The following is a 20,058-nucleotide window of genomic DNA, read 5'->3' on the forward strand; positions in this document are numbered from 1 at the left end:
CGTTCTTATTTATCATCTTAATTATCAGCTGCTAATAGCTAATAGTAGTGGCGTTTGTGCTTGTGGGAGATGGATTTATCATGAATTTCAAAGTTGTTTGTGAAGAAGCCTTGAACTTGAAGGTATATTAATCAAGCTTTTTACTACATTTATTTTATTTTAGATGGAGTTTTACATACTCCAGCATAAATATCCAGCTCATTGAGCTCAAGAAACTTGATCTAATTTTCTTTAAAAAAAAACAGACTTCAACGATCCGTTGCTAAAGAAAGCATTCAGATTGATTCACTGATTCGTTGATAAAAAAAAGTATAAAATTCAATCCATGTAAATAGCACTATTGATTCCTTTTAGTTATGCATTTTCACTTGTAGATGAGAAGTTTTATGTTTGATTCTCGCCAAAAGAGAATTCGTATCAAATTATTATAGCTAACTTATTGTGAGGCTTAGCCCATTGTCCTTCCGTTAATGTAAATAATATCGTATGTATTAAAAAAAGCACTATTGATAAATGTGAATTAAGCTAGTTGGCAAAAACAGCGTACCCATGATTTTATACTTGAGTTTGAAACTTTCAATTTTCTTTTCGCAGTATATCACACTAGAGAGAGATGATAAATTTTTAAATCCCAATTGTTTGAATGACAATTTTTTAGTATGTGATCGATATTTGATAATTATGTCGTTTATATTTGATCGATATGTTGTCAGATATTTGTTATTGATTGGTTTATCAATTGAAATTCAGTTTCTGATTGTCAAAAACAACGGTCCCCTAGAGTTACTTCTCTGATTACAATTTTTTATTGGGTGCTCTTGCCTGATCCAAAGAACCAAAGGTTCTAAAATGCGCTAATCGGACAGCGAACATGGATCTTGTCTAGGCAGGTCTAGGCATTATATATTAATTTTCAAACCTTTAGGAATTAATCGGGACGGTGGCCAGCTGCATATAACACAAAGGCGGAAATTTTTATAATAGTGTTGCATAGATATTTATATACCAAAACACAACGTACATATGCATACCACAAATTCAGAAGATTGAAGTCAAGAAAAATGGAAAATCAACTAAAAAAAGTTGGGGAATATATCTGATTGGGGAATTTATACTTCCACTTCTAACATATATATGATGACATAGCATATACAAGTCCCTAGCTCATTTCATATTTTGCTCCAACCATTTCTTCCCCTCGATCGACAAAAGCCGCCACAACTGCGGAACTGATGATCTTCTCAATCTCATACCACAATCACCGACCCCGCAAAAGAACGAACCTAATAGCAGAATTATACCTTCTGAAATCCACTGGTTTGTTGTTCATGCTGCTCGTGCTGCCCGTAGTTAGAACTGCTCATGTCAAGGCCTTCGTTTCGGTGCTTCTCCCATCCCCCAGTATCAGCTTTGGAATGCGCCCAGTAGTAAAGACTTGACCCTGCCAGTGACAACAGCGTAAGAGCAGCGCCGGCGGCAAACACGCCCTTGCGCAGAGTAGCACAGGACAAGTCATCTACTTTGAAGATTCCCCGGTACTTGGTGTGGTATGCATTCTTTGCCGACCCAGCCAACAAGCACGCCTCCGCTCCCAAAAAGGTTGTCCTGATTAATTCACAGTTCAGAAGCTTCAGATTTTGGTTTTAGCAAAACCAAGCAAATGGGATTGCCATTTACACAAACACAATGCTAGAGAGTAGAGAACAACGTTCACTCAAGGATGGGCATGTTTGGAAGTGCTTTTAAAATGACTGAAAATGCTTTTGGTGAAACTGTTTTTGGGTTCCAATAGCAATTGAAATGATTTGTTCAGGAAGATTTACTTGTATTTTTACTAAGAATCAATTCCAAAAGCACTTTCATCAAAGTACTTTTAGTCATTTTAAAGCCTTTTCAAAGGAGTCCTAAGCACACAACCACAAGCAAGCAGTTAGATCATCCAAAGGAACACCATACTAAAGTGAATTAGCTACTTTGACTATTTCTAACTAGGGTGGAAGGATTAAGACCGTTGATCAAATCATCAAACCGTGATTAAGAAATTAAAAATGATTAGAGTAAATTGTAGCAATAGTCCTCAATTTTAATCAAATTGAAGTAATAGTTCCTTAACTAAAAATCCATTATCATTGGTTCCTTAACTCATCAAAATGGATAGCTATAATCATTTTCTTCAACTTCATTAGAATTTTGTCAAAATAAGTTATGTTGGACGGACTATTGCTACAATTGAGGTTCATCAACTCATCAAAACGTGTAGATATGATCATTTCCATCAACTTCGTCAGAATTTTATCAAAATGAGTTATGTTGAAAGAACTATTGCAACAATTAAGTTAAAATTGAGGGATCATTGTTCTAATTAATTTAACGTTGAGGTCCATTTCTCCAATTGGACTAAAGTTGAGTAACGATAATGAATTTTTAATTGAATGACATTTTTTGATGAGTTGAGGATCAATGGTAATAAATTTTTAATTTATGGACTATTAAACCAATTGAGTTAAAAGTTGAGGGATACCAGTTACTCAAATGATTAAAGAGAGGGGAAAAAATGGGTAAAAATTACCAGGAGAAGACGAAGAAGAAGACGGTCCAAGTGGTGGAGGAGCCAGTGACTAGACCTTTGCCGCAGCAGAGACACCTGGTGACGACGTTAAGCACCGTCTGGCTGACGGCAAGCAGCCCAAACGCCGCTAGTCCGTACACCGTGGAGGCATCCGTGCCGTACACGCAGTAGGTACGCTCGTCGTACTCATCGGGCACTATCTTCGCCTGATTCACAGACACAAACAGTTACAGTTAGGGATTGAAGAAGGACTTAAATATAAAAATTAAAACTTCGAACAGACAGACAGAGGGAGATGGCGGTGGATACCGTGCTACGGCGTCGTTCGGCGCCGACGGCGAAGATGAAGGCGATGAGATGGAGGGAGGTAACGATGGCGACTATGGGTATCGAGACTGCCATTGTTGTCTCTCGCTCTCTCAGTGGGGAGTGTGTGGGGTTGGTACAGAGAAATCTCTCTCTGCTTTTGAAAGAAAAAGTCAAGAAATTTGGGCAACTTTCTTTTTCTTTTGTTTATTTTTTGGTTTGGGCGAATAAAAATGGGGAAATTGTCGCGGCTTAGCTTGCGTTGGATTTGATTCCTACACTTTGAGTTGCATACCGTCATTAATTTATTAATTTGTAGATTAAATATATAAATTAAATGATATATTATTAATAAAAGAAAGATTCAATGATTAATTTTTATATTATTTAGTTTACAAAATTATAATCAGATTTAATCTCTTTAGTTTTACTCGGGTTTCAAGTTTTAACCTTTTTCAAATAAGGAGTAACTCTAACTACTTTATTGATATAAGATTTATTTTCAACACATTTTCTTACGTACGGTAAATTACTAAATTTAATATATAAACAACACAAATCTGATAACGTAAAGTACGTATGGCCGTTCTCGACACATGTAACAACATGTTGAAGGAATTGTATTTCACATCATTCGGGTGTGAAATTAAATTGGGTTATTCGACTCTTTATATTTAAAAGAGGGAAAAAAAAAGAAAAAAAAAAAGGAAGAGGACCCATCTAAAGTTTGTCTTCAAGTGTGGTGGTGGATGTGGGACCGTTTTATAACATGTATCCAGATAATAATTTTGGACAGATTGCAATAGCGCTGGTGGGATTGTCGGATTGCCAGCTTCCCCGGTTGTCTTACCGGAAATAGCAGGTCACCCTTTTAAATCAGGACTTGAATTCTCTGCCCTCCTATTTCGGTGCCCTTCTCGTACCCTCCTGTTTTGTGTGGTCACGGTTAATCCATGCTAATATTTTATATTATTTTTTATAAAAACAATAAGACAAAAAAAATAATAATATAAAATATTAATGTGATTTAACCGTGACCACACAAACAGAAGAGCACGAAAAGGGCATCGAATTAGAAGGGCAGAGAATCCATATCCTTTAAATCATGGGGGGTTGGATGCTGATTGATCCGCTGCCCAAGACACTGTCCACATCACTAAACCTGCAAAGACTTAACTAATCTCAACAACTACCAACCCCCTCTTGGCCTAACACTAATAAACAGCAGCCCATCCCATATTAGGCCTTTACTATATGTTAGATATGGTATGGGCCAGCATTGTGTGCCTTTCTAAAGAAACCCACCACCAGTGAAACCCCACAAATAAGATAGAAGCTTATAAATATTTTAGCGTTTCAAAAACACTCACATACTTCCTGCAAAAAGAACCGGTTATATACTTCTTACATGATTCACTTGAAGCGCTTCTCCAAAAGAAACTTGTATTTTTACTAAAGATTGGTTCGAAAAACATTTTCGTACAAGAGTGACTGGTGTGATATCAAGTGAATACGGCACCAAGCTTGCAGCAGCAAGAGAAAAGGCTGAAGCAGATGGGGGCAACAGTAAGAAATGCTTCTGCACGCGTCAAACAACTGAAGATGAGCGAGCAGAGGGAGAAAGTTGCCAAGGCCATCATCGCCACGATTTGGAGACCGAGTTTCATGACCTGCTGCTTAATAACGATGCTGGTTAATTCCTCCTCACTCGCATTTTCTTATGAAAGAAACGCATGCCCTACAAATCTGAGCTTAAAAACTCTTCTTCCAACTCCCCAAACTCGATTTCATTTAGCAAGAGAAACAGATGACAAACCAGACAGATAACCGCGGTAGCGCGCTTAAAGCGTTACAATTTCCGAATTTCACAAGAACGTCAACTTAATCATCAGCCAACAACTAACCAAATCCCTCAATACATTTCCATCATTTGATGCAGTTAAATATTCAATGAAACGGATGCCATTCAGATAGAGATAGGGAGAAGTCAAAAACTAACACTTGCAATTATGTCTACATCAAAATCCCCTTGTAGATAGGAAGGATTACATACTAATAATTAACATATCATATCATGGCATAAAAAAGAGCCTGGTTTTTCTCTCTTATATTTAACGTACTCTTGTTACTACCAACAAAATACAGCGGAAACGAGCAAACATCAAAAGCAGTAACTTTCATTTAGAGCTAGACCTTCTGTAGATTATCTAACTATATTTTCCTTCTATTCACTGTTTACTGAGCCTCTCTCATCTCATGCCAAAAGCTCACTTTTCTTCTGTGGGTTACCCTTCATCCTTTTCTTTCTTTTTTCGTTTTCCTTTTCTTTTCTTTCTCCGGTAGTAAATAACAGAAAACCAAACGACAGAATCACCGCACACCAACTTGCCACCAAGAGTTCAACAAAATAAAGACTTTTCACAAGTAACCCGTGCAAACAGGCTTCACTTCTATAACGGTGGTAGTAGCATCATAGTTAGCATCATCTTGATATCATCTGCGGCTAAAAAACAGAAAATCTGGGTGATTGACCTGATGCCTTCTTAGAAAGTCGTCAGCGGCCTGCAAAAGAGAGCTGGCTAACTGGCGTTCAGATCCACCACTCGGCGTCCACAAGGAACCTCTGAATTTGTATGATGCAAGGCCAAAAGCAGGTAACGACATCTTAGGGGCACCGTCCATGTCACTTGGATATGTCAATACAGGAGCACGGTCATCTTGTACACCTGAAACATAATCAACAAAGAGACAAGATGATCAAACACCTCCCAGAATAGATACAAATCTTATAAATGATTCTAAAGCAAACAACTATCACAGCTAAAATCTAGTCATACTTCACACGTAATGAAGTCATCCTCGATATCTGTCTACCAGATTGCATGTCCATTTTGATATGGAACATGCATGCATGTACGGGGGATAAGACAAGATTAACTTGGGCATTATGCAGATATCAGCATATGCGGTGCACTGACAATAATTTTCTTTAATCAACAATGCAAAATGCCCATATGCAGTAAATGCTAAAATTAAAAGACAATCTATAAGAAAATCAATCAATTACATAAGTAGTTACAGAAATATATATTTCCTTATCTAAGTATGCTCTATGAATAAAAGATATATGATCAGATCAAAGCACCAAACGAAACAATGTGGCATCTCACACTATGACGTATGATTAAAACTATAAAATCAGACCAAAATCCCAAAAGTATCAATTATGCAGACCAAAAGTCAGGGAACAAACTTTCACCCTAAGCAAAACTAACAGAACTAAGAATTACCTCTCATAGGTGTACAAAGTGAATGGTACGTTAGAAAGCACGCATCAAGATCCTTTAAAGTTGGTCCTGTTGGAATCCTATATATTGGATACCTGAAAAGGTCACACCAAAACCAATTAGTCACACGACAGTGTACAAACACAACAACAACAACAAAGCCTTTTCCCACTAAGAGATTTATAGTACCATGCAACAGATATCCAGCTGGTTGGCAGTATATCACAGCTTCTTAATATCTTTAGCTCAGGAAAATGGATCGCAAGATCTAGTATCTGTGGAAAGGGAAAGTTCAGAACAAAACCCAAAAAAAGGGAAGTCATAAATACCAAGATACATTACTATTTGTTCAAAACAAAATAACAAGATTAGAGAGAAATGAAATTATAACCTTGTCAGCTAAAGGCTCACGGCAATAAGGAAGGTCCCGTTCAAAATACTCAAACAGTAAGCAACCTTGAGAATTTATAGATTCGCCCTCATCACTGGAGCAGTCTTCGTGGGGTGGTAAATGTGGGTCTCTCAAAGATAATCTTTCTATCGTACGAGGAATTTCACAAGACAGAATCTGGTGATTCCGCTGCTCCCTCAGATATTTTAGTCTATCAGTTTCGTAATCACAGCTACCGTCACTGCTAGAATCCCTGAAATCACTATCACTGTCCTCATCTGGTCGCCTATCAATAAACAAACATCAAACTTTGAATAACAAATGAAATAATTCATTCCAGTTTAAGTAAGCAAATGTGCAATATTCAGTAAACAATGATTCTGTTAATAAGTACAGATTCTGATGCAAAGAGTAGACAATCATAGTAATCCATGAAACCCATTTCCCATAAGTGCACACGCCATACCATCAAGAACAACAATAAATTCGTATTCTGTTTTAGATTTACCTCCGAATACATGCTGGATAAAATACATTTTGCAGAGATATAACAGTACACTTATCCAGCAGACAAAAATTTGGGTAATCACTGATTCACTACCATGAAGAAAATACAAACACTGCATGCGTGTGACTATAAATCAACTAGAACTAAATCGAAATTATTCTGAACAACGAAACAAATGATTATCGAATTAAGTCAAAAGTATGGAGTAAAATGTAATACCTTGTCTTCGTTGCCAATTTCGCAGAGTGGCCGTATATTTGAATGCCGGACAAGTAAGGGACGTAGTACTGAACTACAGAGTCACTGTCATTCAAAATCAGAGGCACTCCTGCACCATAAGCACTCCACTCCTTGAAGGACTCCCATAAATCCCCAAGAACAAAGTATGGCTGATATTCCACGTCGCATGTACTCAATCCTCTCATCGTCCTCTGCAACCAAACAATTATTAGAAGATCAACAAAAAAACAAAAACCCAAAAAGTTAAACAAATTATATTCAAGCAAACACCTTGGAAAGGCACTGGGCCGGGACGGACGGAGAGATCGACCGCAAGAACCGCTGGAGATTACTCAAGGGCTTCACGACGGGCTTCACGACGGGCTCAAAAGCAGGCACGGCGATGGGCTTGGGCGGCTCATCAGACCCGGTCCGGTTCTCCGGCTCCCGGTTGGGGTTACCCTTCAAGGAAGGAGATGGGCTGGGCGTGACGTCGCTCTGAGCTCTGCAAAGTTGCTCCGCCTTCTGGTTCTGGTGGGCCCTACGAGCTCTCGCCGGGTTGTAAAATCGATCCTCTCCTCGGCCGCGCGTGAACGGCAATCCAGTACTCAACATCACGTGAACGGCGAATCAGAAACTTGCTCTACCCTGAATCCGGTCCCCCTCTGCGCGCAGAGCGTCTTAAACTCTGAAACAGAGTCAACGGGATTGGAACAAATCAAGAACAACTGGGCGACGGTATTTAGCGGATCGGCGCCTCTAGGGTTTGTCAAAATTAGGGTTAATCGAGAACAATTGGGGCAATCGGATCGGCAGAAACGACAAGAGTTGCAGGGGCTGAGTCGGAACAGAAAAACCCTAAAATGGAGGCTGTGACTGAAATGGATCTGGCGGAAGAAGAAGATGATGATATGGGGTAGGTTTTGAGGGGCAATTTGGTAAAATAAGAGGGGAAAGGGAAGCGATGGGAGGAAGACGAAAGAAAGAAAGCAAACGGTGAAGCAGGTTCTGAATAAATGGATGGGTACCGCGTAGGGGTAGGAGAAGAACAAAATTATTTTTTTATTTTTTTTAAAATCTTTATTGTTAAATATAAATAATTAAAAATCAAATTACCAACAACTTTGGGCGCCCAAGGCTTAATGCGATAGGGGCACTCAGTTTGTAAAATTACAATCTTGTCTTTTGTTGAACATGGCTGTGAAGCTTTCAAATTTATGGTTAGTCAAGGGCAATTGAGGTAATTTGAGTGTGTGTGGGAGTGCGGGTATCAATGGGCCATGATTTGAGCGTTATCTAATGACGGAATGGAAAAGATTACTAAACAGGGTTGCGATTGGTGGCATGGAGGCCACACGGATCGGTGATTGATGTGAGGGACCTAGCTGCTGACACGTGTGATGGAGGGAAACGTTGAACACGTGTATGGCGGGATTCGCCCTGCTGAGGGGAGCTGTCTTTTTCCTTCTTATCCGCATTCGACTTTCTCAACTCAGAGCCACGACCTTTTGGAAGCGTGAGGTTACGCGCCTCTTAGGACTTTTCCGCAATAATTGCCACGTTCTAATATTTTTATTTTATATTTTCGCTTTGGGAGGGTTATCTTTTTTATATTGTATTTTTATCTTGTTTGTGCTGTCATGTCGCTTCAGAATTCCCAAAACTAAATATTGATTTTCTTTTTCGTTGTAGACAAGTGTCGGTCACGTGATAAACATGATAGGAAAGATGCCTTCACGTGCTTGATCGTGTCTACGTTTTTAGATCGAGAATTTTAACGAAACACTCATTGTTTTATTTTTAACGAAAAATTATATTTTTACCTTTTCTTGAAACTAATACACCTTCATTTGTCATTTTTCATTAAAATAAAAGATTTTTTTGAATTTTTTGTTAGTTTTTCTTTTTTAATTTCTTTTTATGCAAGTGCCATAAAAACAAAGGAAAGCAACGAATTCCAAAAGGGTTTAAGCAAAAAGAAATGCTACTTTTTATTAATTTTATTTATATTTATATTTTTAGTATAATATTTTATAATATTAATAAAAACGTTAAACTTAAAGTATTCGTTCTTATGGCGAATATTGAGATTTTGACATTCTAATTCTTTCATCGAATGCAAATATAATCGTGCACCTTGAAAAGTGTAATTTTTCATTTATATTTTTACAAGAAAGTAAACAAATCTATTTCTTAAAAATAGTCAATATAGTTGTTCAAGCTTTCTTAATTGTTCAAACTTGCTATTAATCTTTTGATCAAATCTCTCAACGTACCATGTAATTTAAGGATACTATTAACACACAGTCATTGCATATGACCAATTTTTATGATCACATGATGTACAATTTCACAATATTATAATATTGTGAGATATAATTGGTGATGTAAAATTTCAATCTTGTTCGACTTAACCGGAGAACGAAAATTGCTCCTTACATATTCATAAGCCTCCCAAACCCACCAACTGGTCAAGCCCCCCACAAACACAGTTGGATCTTATCATATTAAAGGTGTGTCTAATTCCAATACGTACTTTGACTAATTATTCAATTAGCAATTTCGATTTGTTACAACATCTTCCGAATCTTGTTATATATTTATTAAGATTTAATTCCTCAAGATATTCATGTCTTTTTTCCTGATTAATAAAATGGCTTATTGTCATGGTTATGTTAACCAAATTGTATTAATTAATTATTTGTATAATCTTCCTCCACAAAAAGGTTATCCATTCATTGTCGTTTCCCCACAAAAACATCTACTAAACGTGTCAACAACATCTTCCTACAATACAAATCACGACTCGATACACCAAATGTGATATAACATTTGGTGTATTGAATGTAGGTGCTACCATTGTACAGCACTTTGATGGCAAATTAACTTTGAAAAATATAATTACCGCAAGTAAAAGCAGACTAGATTTGTACTGGACCAAAACTCTAATATATAATTACTGCAAGCACGGACCACACACGAAGGGATAGATCTTGTTCACGAATTACATTACATGACAATATAGATTATAAAAGCTTGTAGCCAAGAGGAACCTACGTGCAACCGAGACATCAAGATGGTGGTATCTCAAGCCTATCACATGCCGCCGTGTGTTTCAACTTGCCAACATGTCAACATCGCCTGCTGCGTTTGGGATACCACCACCTTAGCGTCTCAGTTCCACGTAAGTTCATCGCTTTGTACAGAGCTCCTTCACTTGTATGATATGCTAGCAAACTGTAACAAAATAGCAAAAGAGAGTACGCATTTCATGGCATGCCTGCCCCAGATATGCTTAACTTACAAGTTACTTCTTTCATCTAAGAGCCAGATTCCTACAGCACCACCATTGGGGGGCAGTGAACCAAACAGGCGCCCAACAGTCTGTATTGCCACGGAACCGAAAATTCTCTTGATTGTCGTCGCCAAGCTTGAACACACCCCAATCCCTTCTGTCTGGGTCAAAACGAGCTGGAATTCCATAAAGATGACTAGAATCCCATTCATTCCACCACGGCGCAGCATGATCATTAGAGAAGTAGATACGGTTTGTCATTGGAACACCAAGTTCACCCGAAGAAACAGATCGCGAACAACATTTTCCTAGAAATAGTACTTGATCCCCCAAATCATGTACCCTCTTCCATGCCATCTGGCTGAAATCCAGCTTATATACTTTGAAATCGTGTGTTTCAAGAATAGCATTGGGTTTGGTGCTATAAAACCTACAAACAAGGAGAAGCTCTCCACAAGATTCCACAAGGAACTTCAGCACAGTGTAATTTTCCTGCTCGTCTTCCTGCTCCTCGGACATTTTTACTTCATGGCAACCTGTTTCTATCTCACAATCATCATCTGTTCTGATGGCAGCAAGCACATCAGTAACCTTAATCTGTGAAATGTTATAATCACTGCTTAGAAGATAGAAACTTCCATCTGAGAAGACAGCATCCTCAAACGGTTCACCATCTAGCCTATGTTTAAGCCATGATTGAGCTCCGTGGACACAAAATGCAAGCTCCCGGTGTTGACCATGGACAAGCATGCAAACAAAGTTTTCAACAGAAGGAAGTGCTGAGAGAACCATCTTGTGATAAAAATTCCATGTTTTGGGAAGATCAGTTTTCTTCCTAGAGAATGGATTCAACAAGCTAATCTCAAGGTTGAAACAATCGACATCTTTCACTAGAATCAACCAATCTTGATATGATCCCCAACAGTATCTTCCAATAGCCTGAGGAAGCACCATCTCCCAATCTTGATTCTGTAATATGCTAAGACAAGTCCTTACATGTCTGTCTTTCTCACCACACATCATGAGCCACGGGACACCACGCCTTTGCCAGCAAGAAAGTTCCTGTCCAATAACGTTGCTCCAAGCTCTGCAAACATCACTAACAGAGATACAATCAATCAGAGGCAGTCGCTCAAAGATAATCTCAAGTATACTCTGTGGCAGCTCTGCCCAATCCACATTCATAAGCTTCTCCTTCTTCCGCCTTTTATTTCTCCTTCGACCCATCGTGCAGCTCTATGACTCTACAGATAGCAAATAATAGTGCAAATACAACATCAAAAAGGTGTAATAATTACAGCAATAATCTGATGAGACACAAACTCCTTTAAAAAAGCTGAGTGCGGAAACAAAATTTTTACGACAATATAAGCTTAATTCAACAGTTAAAATGATCAGACAACTAAAAAGATCGACATAATTTAAGGGGTGAACATGATCCCCAATCAGTGCAAAAGGATAATAAACTGCATGCCATATTTTGTTTATTCTCAGGAGTACACGGGATTGTCATCTAGCATTTACGTAGCAGCACCTTGAAATAAACATAACATTCAAATTCGATGTATAACACATGTGGATAGAAAAATCATATATTTTGTGAAGTAAAATAACTCCCTTACTACCTTGTAACATGCCATCTTATCAGTTCAAAATCAAATTGGAAAAAACTTTATAGATAATCTTTACAGCTTTACAGGTAAATCTCAAAAGTTGGGACGCCATGTTTGACTACAGCAGCAGTAATTGTTCCTCAGAGTCTAGCACTTGACGCAAACAAATAAAATGATTGCCGAAACAAATAAAAGCACGGACACTGAGACATACAAACAATCAAAAGAATGCAAGCCCGATAAGTGATATCTGCAAGAAGGATGCTGTATATTTTATCAACATTCTCAATTTCTTAGTTAAACCCACGAATACGAAGATTATCTTTTACTACGATTCCACAAGCAAATAGCCATAACAATCAAACTGCGTTCGCCGTTAGTTAACCAACAAAGAATCGTTCCTATGAGTTCAAAAAATTGCAAAAAAGGGCATGAATCCATGATCAATCACAGAAACAAGTGCTCCGATCAAAACCCCTTTTAATAAAGTTGGAAGCTTTTTAGGTGTTGAGTGCATTTTACTTAATACCCAATTCTTGCATGCAACAATTAAAAGCTATATTAACTCCCTAATCAGTTCCTAACCCACCAAATCATTCCAGATTTTACAATCACAAAATATCCTCCTTCCTTCAAAGCACACAGATACATACGTACGTACATACATACATACATACATACATACGTATATTTATATATATATATATATATATATAGTTTTCTGGCATCCAGTAAATGCATTAGCTTCTAGTAATTTCGAAGAAAAGGAACCAAAACTTCACCAAAAAATAAAAGGAAAGAAAATAATGAGTGAAGTGTGACAAGTAAAAAGAAGGGAGAATCCACTTTACCAAACGACGCCCAGGCGTTGGACACGAACGGATAAAATCAGAAGGAAAGTTGCATGCACAGGTTTTTAAAGGAATAAAACGGTAGTCGTTCAGCGGAAACTCACCGGAGCGGAAGGATCCACAGAGCAAGCGGAGGAGCTGCTTCAGCTGGAAAGAAGTCTCTGGAAGAAATTGTAAAATACCGATTCGTCTTCTTCCAATCAAAACGGTGACGTAAGGTTTGATTCCTCGTTTCGACTCAAATATTGTCTGGGTCGGGTCAGGCCCAATTTGGGTCTCTAAAACGAGACATGTAGCGGTCCAGTTTAGCCCGTCTACTTGTCAGTTTTTGGTTGGGATTGGTGGCCCAGCTTACTTTCAAACCAACGAAAAAGCCCATTTGACTCTCTTTATTTAAGGTAAAATAGAAAAATAATTTAGAGAGAATTTAATGGGAACTTTAACGGAAAAACTTTTGATATTGTTCACTTTAACGAAAAATCATATTTTTATATTAAAAAGTCAATCATGGTACTATTCACTTGACCTTTTATTTTATCCTTATCGTTAAAACTCAAAGTTTTCAAACCCTTTTCATTAATTTTCCTTCTTTTTTTTTGGTCAAAAATTTAGGGAGAAATTAAATATGCCCTCTTGAATTTATGACTTTCTTCCATTTTATCACACTTTTTGTAGTTATCTTTGTTTGAATAGACGAGAATAACTCGCAATTTAAGACAAGGGCAAAACAACACGACGTAGACTAAATTGAAAGTTTAAGGTCCCGCTTAGCAGTATTATTTGACTTAACTCAAATTTTATCGTATTCAGTATAATACGTATAAAATGTAAATTTAAAATTGAAAGTGCAAATTGAAATAAGGGGCTAAATTCAGAGAGATTTTTTAGTGTGTTCAGAATACATAGCACAACACCACTTGTTATTGTACAATTAAAGGAACATTTGAAAAGAAAAAAAAAATTCTCCAATTATATAACAACATGTTGTGTCCCACCCGAAATTCAAAGTGCAAATTGAAATAAGGGGCAAAGTTCATTGCGGTAAGCTTAAAGTTCCCAAAAACATCAATTTCCATGAGCTAGTTGGCGCCTATTTTCAGTAGAAGATTCCACTTCCCACTTGGACGAAGGTCCATTTTTAGACCTTGACAGAGATAAAAGTTGGGCCAAAACGCATGAAGCCAGACATTTGAAGAAACACAGGCACGTCAAGAGAAAGAGGTACAACATCATCAAACCTTGAATCTTTAATTGCCCTTGTAGTTGTCTTCTTTATTCCAAATGGTCGGTCTGAATTGGGCGGGTCCTTTAAGGGAAAGAGGAAAATAATAATTAGTTGTATGACTCATTCTACATAGAAATTCAACTATCTGAATGTTTATTTTGTAAGTCTCGATTCATAGATCATCATTGAAAAAATTTAGTTTAATCCGAAATCATTTGACTATTTAATTGTCACAATGAAATTTCATTGTTTCTGAACAATGAGTTCAAGTTAGACGTATTAAATATTTTCGATTTGGCTAATATTTTACAAATATAATCTAAAAAGTGCAACTTAAAAAATAAACGGTTCAAATTATTGAAATTCGATATAGTCTGAGTCCCATAACGAATCTCTATTGTAAAAAAAAGGGGAATGCCCTTCCTTAAAGAGATGCTTTTTATTCTCTTCTATTTTCCCAAAAGCTTCGACGGGAACTAATATCTCACATTATCTAAACTAGTCAGTGTTGCGAGAAAAACTTGTATAGAAATATTTTGTTACGTTATTCGTAGAATATATTTTATAAAGTAAAATACATGGGTCTGCACTTTATGTAACAATTGTTTCAGTTCAGCGCTACCAAATTCTATGTTGGTATTGCTGACAATTTGGGTCTTGTACTTCAAGTATTTTTATATTATAGCATATAGCATTTTTCACGGTCAAGATAACATACTATAATATATTATTAAGAGGAGGGGTAGGATTTGATATTATTATAATAATTTAAGGATGGAATAATTTGAAACTATTACAATAACTTATAAAAGGTAGGTTTTTTAACCCGGAATGCATGAGTGGAAACCAACACCAATTGTTTAGACCAGATTTGCAAACTATGTAATGTGTCACTAATAGAAAATAAGCACGTTAATCAACAATTAAGTAATAATTTAATTATCAGCATCCATATCATATGTTTTACAAAATTTAGTCTAAATAATTGGTCTCATTACCCTTTCACTGAGATATTGGACAACGTGCTTAAAAACGAAATAACTCGTATATATAGAGTAAACCCCACAAAAATTAAAATAGTCGGTTTAAATTATTAAAATATACAAAATAAACCTCATAAAAAATAAATGGTGATATGAATATGCTCTTATTGACATACCCCATCCCGAAGGAGGGCATGCTGGCCGTCACGTGAGAGTGACGTAACCATTTGCACAGTACGGAAGCTTTAAGATACAATTTAAGTTGATACACCCGAAGGTGAGTCCTAATTTTGTCCAATCTGTCAGAACACCGTCGAATTCCTCGTAGTCACCACACCTTTGTGATTCCTGAACCTGGAGGGGCGCAAAACCAAAATTGAGTGGGTCAGTAAAACAATTCTTTTCCAAATCCAAACAATTTTCAAAACGTTGTAACCCCTCTCCGTAAAACCTGTATATTTTCCCAGAAATGTAAAATATAAATATACATATATATTCTCAAAACTTCAAGTCGTTAACTCAACATTTTCATAACAATTATGCCATGCCACATCATCTCAACATTTCTCATATTAATTATGCCATGCCACATCATCTCAACAGTAATAAGGTATGAATGCATCAACATAATCATATCAGGTGCAAGAAAGTAATCAACCGTAGGCCCTCTAATAGCCCTGTACGGTTGAACCTAGAGCTCAAAATCTATCATTATCACTCTACCGGAGTCACCTCTGTGACCCGTCCGGCCTTCTGCACACAAGTTACGCTCTAGTGCTTCTCATAAGTCATCTGTGCACATAATCTAAGGTCACCCACCAGTCGGAATCTCACTAACACTCTCGCGACTGGTCTGTCGTACCCACTCCGCGTGGACTGTACGACTAGCATCTACTTGGATCCAAGGCGAGCGTGCGATGCGGTGAATACTATAAGCACTAAACCATGGTGCAGGATTTGAGCTCAATATATATCATCATCATAATAACAGTAATTAAATTCTTACCTGTGCGTCCACCGCACCAATTCATACATATGCATCATAAATCAATTCTTACCTGTGCGTCCACCGCACCAATTCATACATATGCATCATATATTAATTCATGCATGGCATTTCAACTCACATTTCTATATACTTTTCATATCAATTCTATGCATGGTATTTCACTTCCCGTTTTTCCACATAACTCATATGCATTTCATTTTAAACATATTTTCATTTCAATTCAATTTCTGGGAAACGTCAAGTATATATATATACGGAAAACAAAACTGCCCACTCACCTGGAGTTCGCCCTACAACTCCCTAGCACAATACGCCAAGGCGTCATGACGATCGCCGCCTAGAATAGTAATCAAATCCAGGCTCAGAATTCATATCGATAAAATATAACTTATATAAAATACGTCACTACGTAGTTCGATCCGGAAGATCTGCCACTCAGATTTTAAATCCATAACTTCCAGAGGTCCACAATATATCTCTAGGATAACATCCTAAAATTTCATTACCATCCAACGGTTGGATCTCCGTCAATTTCCAAAACTAAGTGACGGTTAACATTTTATATTATGGACTTACAATTCCAATTCCGGAAGATCCGTAACTCGGATTCCCAATCCGTAAGTTCCAATAATCCTCAAATATTACGTATTACAACGTATCAAAGTTTGGTGACAATCCAACGGTCGGATCATCAATTCACATTTTCACCAAAACTATAAAACGTTATTCGAACACCTAACCAACAATCCTTAATAACTTTCTCATACGGTGTTCAATTTAGGTATATGAATATACCACAGTGATCTACTCGACGTCACGGACGTCGACATATTTTTAAAATATTTTTATTTTTATTTTTTTATTTTACTGTAGCACCATCTTCTTCCTTGGGTCGCCGGACTGGTTTTTCCGGCGGCCGTTTTCCGGGCAGTTTTTCAAATTGCCATAACTTTGTCATTTCTCAACGAAATCAAGTGATTCAAAAACGAAAGTTGTAGCCCTTGAAGAGACAAAGAGAATGGTACCTTGCACAACACCTAGTTCGCCGTGGTTTGGCCGGAAACTGCCTCGAAAGCCTCGGAGGTCGCCGGAAACTGGGTATTTTTCAAATGAGTATAACTTCTTCAATACTCAACGAAATTGAGTGAAACAAAAAGGAAAGTTGTAGTACTTGACGAGACGAAGAGATTGATACCTACCTCGACTCTTAACTCGCCGGGGATTCGCCGGAAAAAGCCTCGAAAGCTCCGGCCAAACTTTGAACTTGTCGATCTCAGTGTTCTTACGTCCAAAAACTTCCCACGAAGCACTCCGAGCTTCCTTGGGACCTCACTAAGCTCACTATAAGCTTAGAATTCCCTGAAACACAACATTTTACGTTCACATGAACAGTGACCAAAAATGGAGGTTCGGGTTTCACATGATTCCGAAGGTTTCACTTCCTAAAACTAGTACCAATGAACTCAGAATGACGAAAGGATGAAGATGCATACCTTAGTTGCCTCGATCCGTCGAGTTTTGGAGGATTTGGGTGTATGCCGTACGTTTTGGGTGAGAGAGAGTGAGAGAGAAAGAGGAAGTCGTGAGGGAGGAGAGAGAATGAACTGAGAGAGAGACAAGGTACGGGAAAGAGGGAGAAAATTGAGGGGTGTGGGATCCTACCCAATCCCCAACTACAAAATTCTAACATAAATTTAAATCTAAGTCTCCACTCTACTTACCAAATTTTAGGAGCTTAGATATAACGAACATAAAAATTATACCTTAGCCACGTATTAGGGGCATTTTCGTAATTTCACATCCTCGGAATTAAAAATTCCGGGACGGGCTGTGACAATCTTCCCTCCTTATAGAATTTCGTCCCCGAAATTCCAACAACCAATCCAAACATCTACTCATACCAACCTCGGTAAATCTCTCTTATCCGATTCTCTTTCTCCCACGTAATTTTCTTCCACTGAATGATTTCCTTCACAAAGCTTTTACCACTTACTCTGTCTTAATTCTCAAGACTTTCTTTTTCCAATCCAAAGTCGTCCTTGGTTCCTTATCAATTCGAATCCAATTTAATTCTCAATAGTTGCACCAGAATCTCATGTGACGAATCTGCCACCTAGTGACAACGTATCGAACCCAAAATACATTAAGTACCTTAGCCAACTCTGAAGACATCACCACTTGTATGCAACTTTATTGATTCCTTTAGTGATCAAAAATGGTCTGATGTGTCTAAATCTTATTTTGTCTCCTTTCCAACCCGAATTATACTTTTCTATGGTGAACACTTCGAAAATATAAAACCATTTGTCTTATACACTCGATTAGTGGCATATCCCTCTGTTAATCTCTTTTGCCTCAATCTGCTGACCAAATAAAACTGTCGAATGGTATGATAAATCTTATTACTTTTGGAATATTACAGAAGTTAAACAATGTACTTCGTCCAAAATTGCTTACTTTAAATCCTTAGCATTAGGCACATACTTTTTGTTTTCTTGTATCCACATACCATTTGATTCACGAATCATGTACTCATTCTTTTTCCCTTCTTTCTCTGCCTTGGTTAATTCTTAAATTTCCTCGTCAAACATTTAAGTTTCGAGTACGACCTTACCAAATAGGCCTAACTTGAAATTTAACAAGTATAACTTCTTCTCGATCTTTCATTCTTAACTTTTCTTCCATTGGTTTTCAATCCACAAGATGATACTCTTGGCAAACGTGCCAGATATTAATCTTACTGTAGTCTTCTCACCAAGTGCTTCAGCTAGAACAAATTTTACGATCACCTTGATCGTACAATCATGTTCATTAAGCAATACAATTCACTTTCGCTGCCTCATATCAAAATCCTTCCAAGTAATGGATATTGAAGACTTTTTGGATTCGTAAAAATCTTGCATTCTTACCAAATATATAATGTCTCCATAACTTCACAGTAAGAATGGTAATCATGACTTCCAAGTCACTCGTAGGGTAATTCATCTCATGAGGTTCCATTTATCATGAAACGTATGCAATCACCCTAACATTTGCATCAACATGCCTCCAATACCATTCAAGAAACATCACTAAAAATTTATGATTACCACTATTCTCTGGGAATACCAAATTACGTGCATGAGTGAGGAAATACTTCAGTTGTTGAATCATTTGCTCACAATTTCCTTCCCACTCATACATAACCTCTTTTCTCAACAGTCTCGTTAATGACAAAGCAATGACTAAAAATTCTTTCACAACCATCCAAAATAGCCTGGTAAGCTAAGAAATTCCAAATCTCAATTACGACTCGTGGTTGTTCCAAATTCTCAATTTCTGCTATCTTTTAAGAATTCATTTGAATACCTTAAGCAGATATAACCAATCTCAGAATGCCACTTGATTCATCCAACATTCGCATTTGCTAAACTTAGCATACAACCAACGTTCTCTCAATCTTTGCTTCACCGACTTAATACGTTTACATGCTCTGCTCTGGCTCAGAATATGCCAGAATATCTTCAATGAAAATGATATCAATTTATCAAGGCATTATTGGAATACTTCATCCATCAACTCATAAAACAGCATGAGTATCCATATAGCATCACCAAACTTCATAAAGACTATAACAAGTCCAGAAAACCATCTTATGATCAACGTCACTTATAATATTCAATTGGTAGAACCAGATCTCAATTCAATCTTTGAATCTTCGCAATTACTTCTGAGCTGGTTAAATAAACATCAGTACATCACCATGGATAACGGTTCTCAATCGTTACCCGACTCCATTGTCTATAATCAATGAACAATCTCA

General features: G+C 37.4%; 3 protein-coding genes and 1 long non-coding RNA gene across 5 annotated transcripts; all 4 read right to left on the reverse strand.

Annotated features, from left to right (window-relative positions):
* Positions 1-955: 955 nt before the first annotated feature.
* Positions 956-3,164, reverse strand: LOC103451620 (uncharacterized). Its single transcript, XM_008391033.3, has 3 exons — positions 2,879-3,164; positions 2,570-2,775; positions 956-1,605 (listed from the first exon to the last, which is right to left on the reverse strand). Exons 1-3 carry the CDS (start codon positions 2,969-2,971, stop codon positions 1,296-1,298), a joined length of 609 nt encoding a protein of 202 aa, XP_008389255.3. The 5' UTR covers positions 2,972-3,164; the 3' UTR covers positions 956-1,295.
* Positions 3,165-4,862: 1,698 nt separating this feature from the next.
* Positions 4,863-8,861, reverse strand: LOC103451625 (uncharacterized). The gene is made up of 6 exons (XM_008391038.4): positions 7,572-8,861; positions 7,281-7,492; positions 6,554-6,839; positions 6,352-6,437; positions 6,166-6,257; positions 4,863-5,601 (listed from the first exon to the last, which is right to left on the reverse strand). The coding sequence occupies exons 1-6, from the start codon at positions 7,893-7,895 to the stop codon at positions 5,369-5,371; spliced, it is 1,233 nt and encodes a 410-aa protein (XP_008389260.1). The 5' UTR covers positions 7,896-8,861; the 3' UTR covers positions 4,863-5,368.
* Positions 8,862-10,206: 1,345 nt separating this feature from the next.
* Positions 10,207-13,269, reverse strand: LOC103451623 (putative F-box protein At5g55150). Of its 2 annotated transcripts, none has more exons than XM_008391036.4 (2): positions 13,144-13,269; positions 10,207-11,819 (listed from the first exon to the last, which is right to left on the reverse strand). In XM_008391036.4, exon 2 carries the CDS (start codon positions 11,800-11,802, stop codon positions 10,597-10,599), a length of 1,206 nt encoding a protein of 401 aa, XP_008389258.2. In that variant the 5' UTR covers positions 11,803-11,819; positions 13,144-13,269; the 3' UTR covers positions 10,207-10,596. The 2 variants fall into 2 exon arrangements, with proteins under 2 accessions (XP_008389258.2, XP_008389259.2); XM_008391037.4 differs by having other exon boundaries at positions 13,040-13,170.
* Positions 13,270-15,176: 1,907 nt separating this feature from the next.
* Positions 15,177-17,904, reverse strand: LOC139190530 (uncharacterized). Its single transcript, XR_011574799.1, has 5 exons — positions 17,750-17,904; positions 17,456-17,615; positions 17,282-17,350; positions 16,535-16,593; positions 15,177-15,601 (listed from the first exon to the last, which is right to left on the reverse strand). It is a non-coding gene; the product is annotated as an uncharacterized lncRNA (long non-coding RNA).
* Positions 17,905-20,058: the final 2,154 nt, after the last annotated feature.

Source organism: Malus domestica, chromosome 13 (assembly GCF_042453785.1).
Source record: "Malus domestica chromosome 13, GDT2T_hap1".
NCBI lineage: Eukaryota > Viridiplantae > Streptophyta > Magnoliopsida > Rosales > Rosaceae > Malus > Malus domestica.

Coding starts and splice junctions, on each gene's coding strand:
- LOC103451623 (XM_008391036.4), bottom strand. CDS start 11,802: ATGGGTCGAAGGAGAAATAAAAGGCGGAAGAAGGAGAAGCTTATGAAT.
- LOC103451620 (XM_008391033.3), bottom strand. CDS start 2,971: ATGGCAGTCTCGATACCCATAGTCGCCATCGTTACCTCCCTCCATCTC. Junction 2,776..2,878: donor CCGAACGACGCCGTAGCACG/GTATCCACCGCC, acceptor TCTGTGAATCAG/GCGAAGATAGTGCCCGATGA. Junction 1,606..2,569: donor TTCTTCTTCGTCTTCTCCTG/GTAATTTTTACC, acceptor TGAATTAATCAG/GACAACCTTTTTGGGAGCGG.
- LOC103451625 (XM_008391038.4), bottom strand. CDS start 7,895: ATGTTGAGTACTGGATTGCCGTTCACGCGCGGCCGAGGAGAGGATCGA. Junction 7,493..7,571: donor CGGCCCAGTGCCTTTCCAAG/GTGTTTGCTTGA, acceptor GTTTGGTTGCAG/AGGACGATGAGAGGATTGAG. Junction 6,438..6,553: donor GTGAGCCTTTAGCTGACAAG/GTTATAATTTCA, acceptor CCCTTTCCACAG/ATACTAGATCTTGCGATCCA.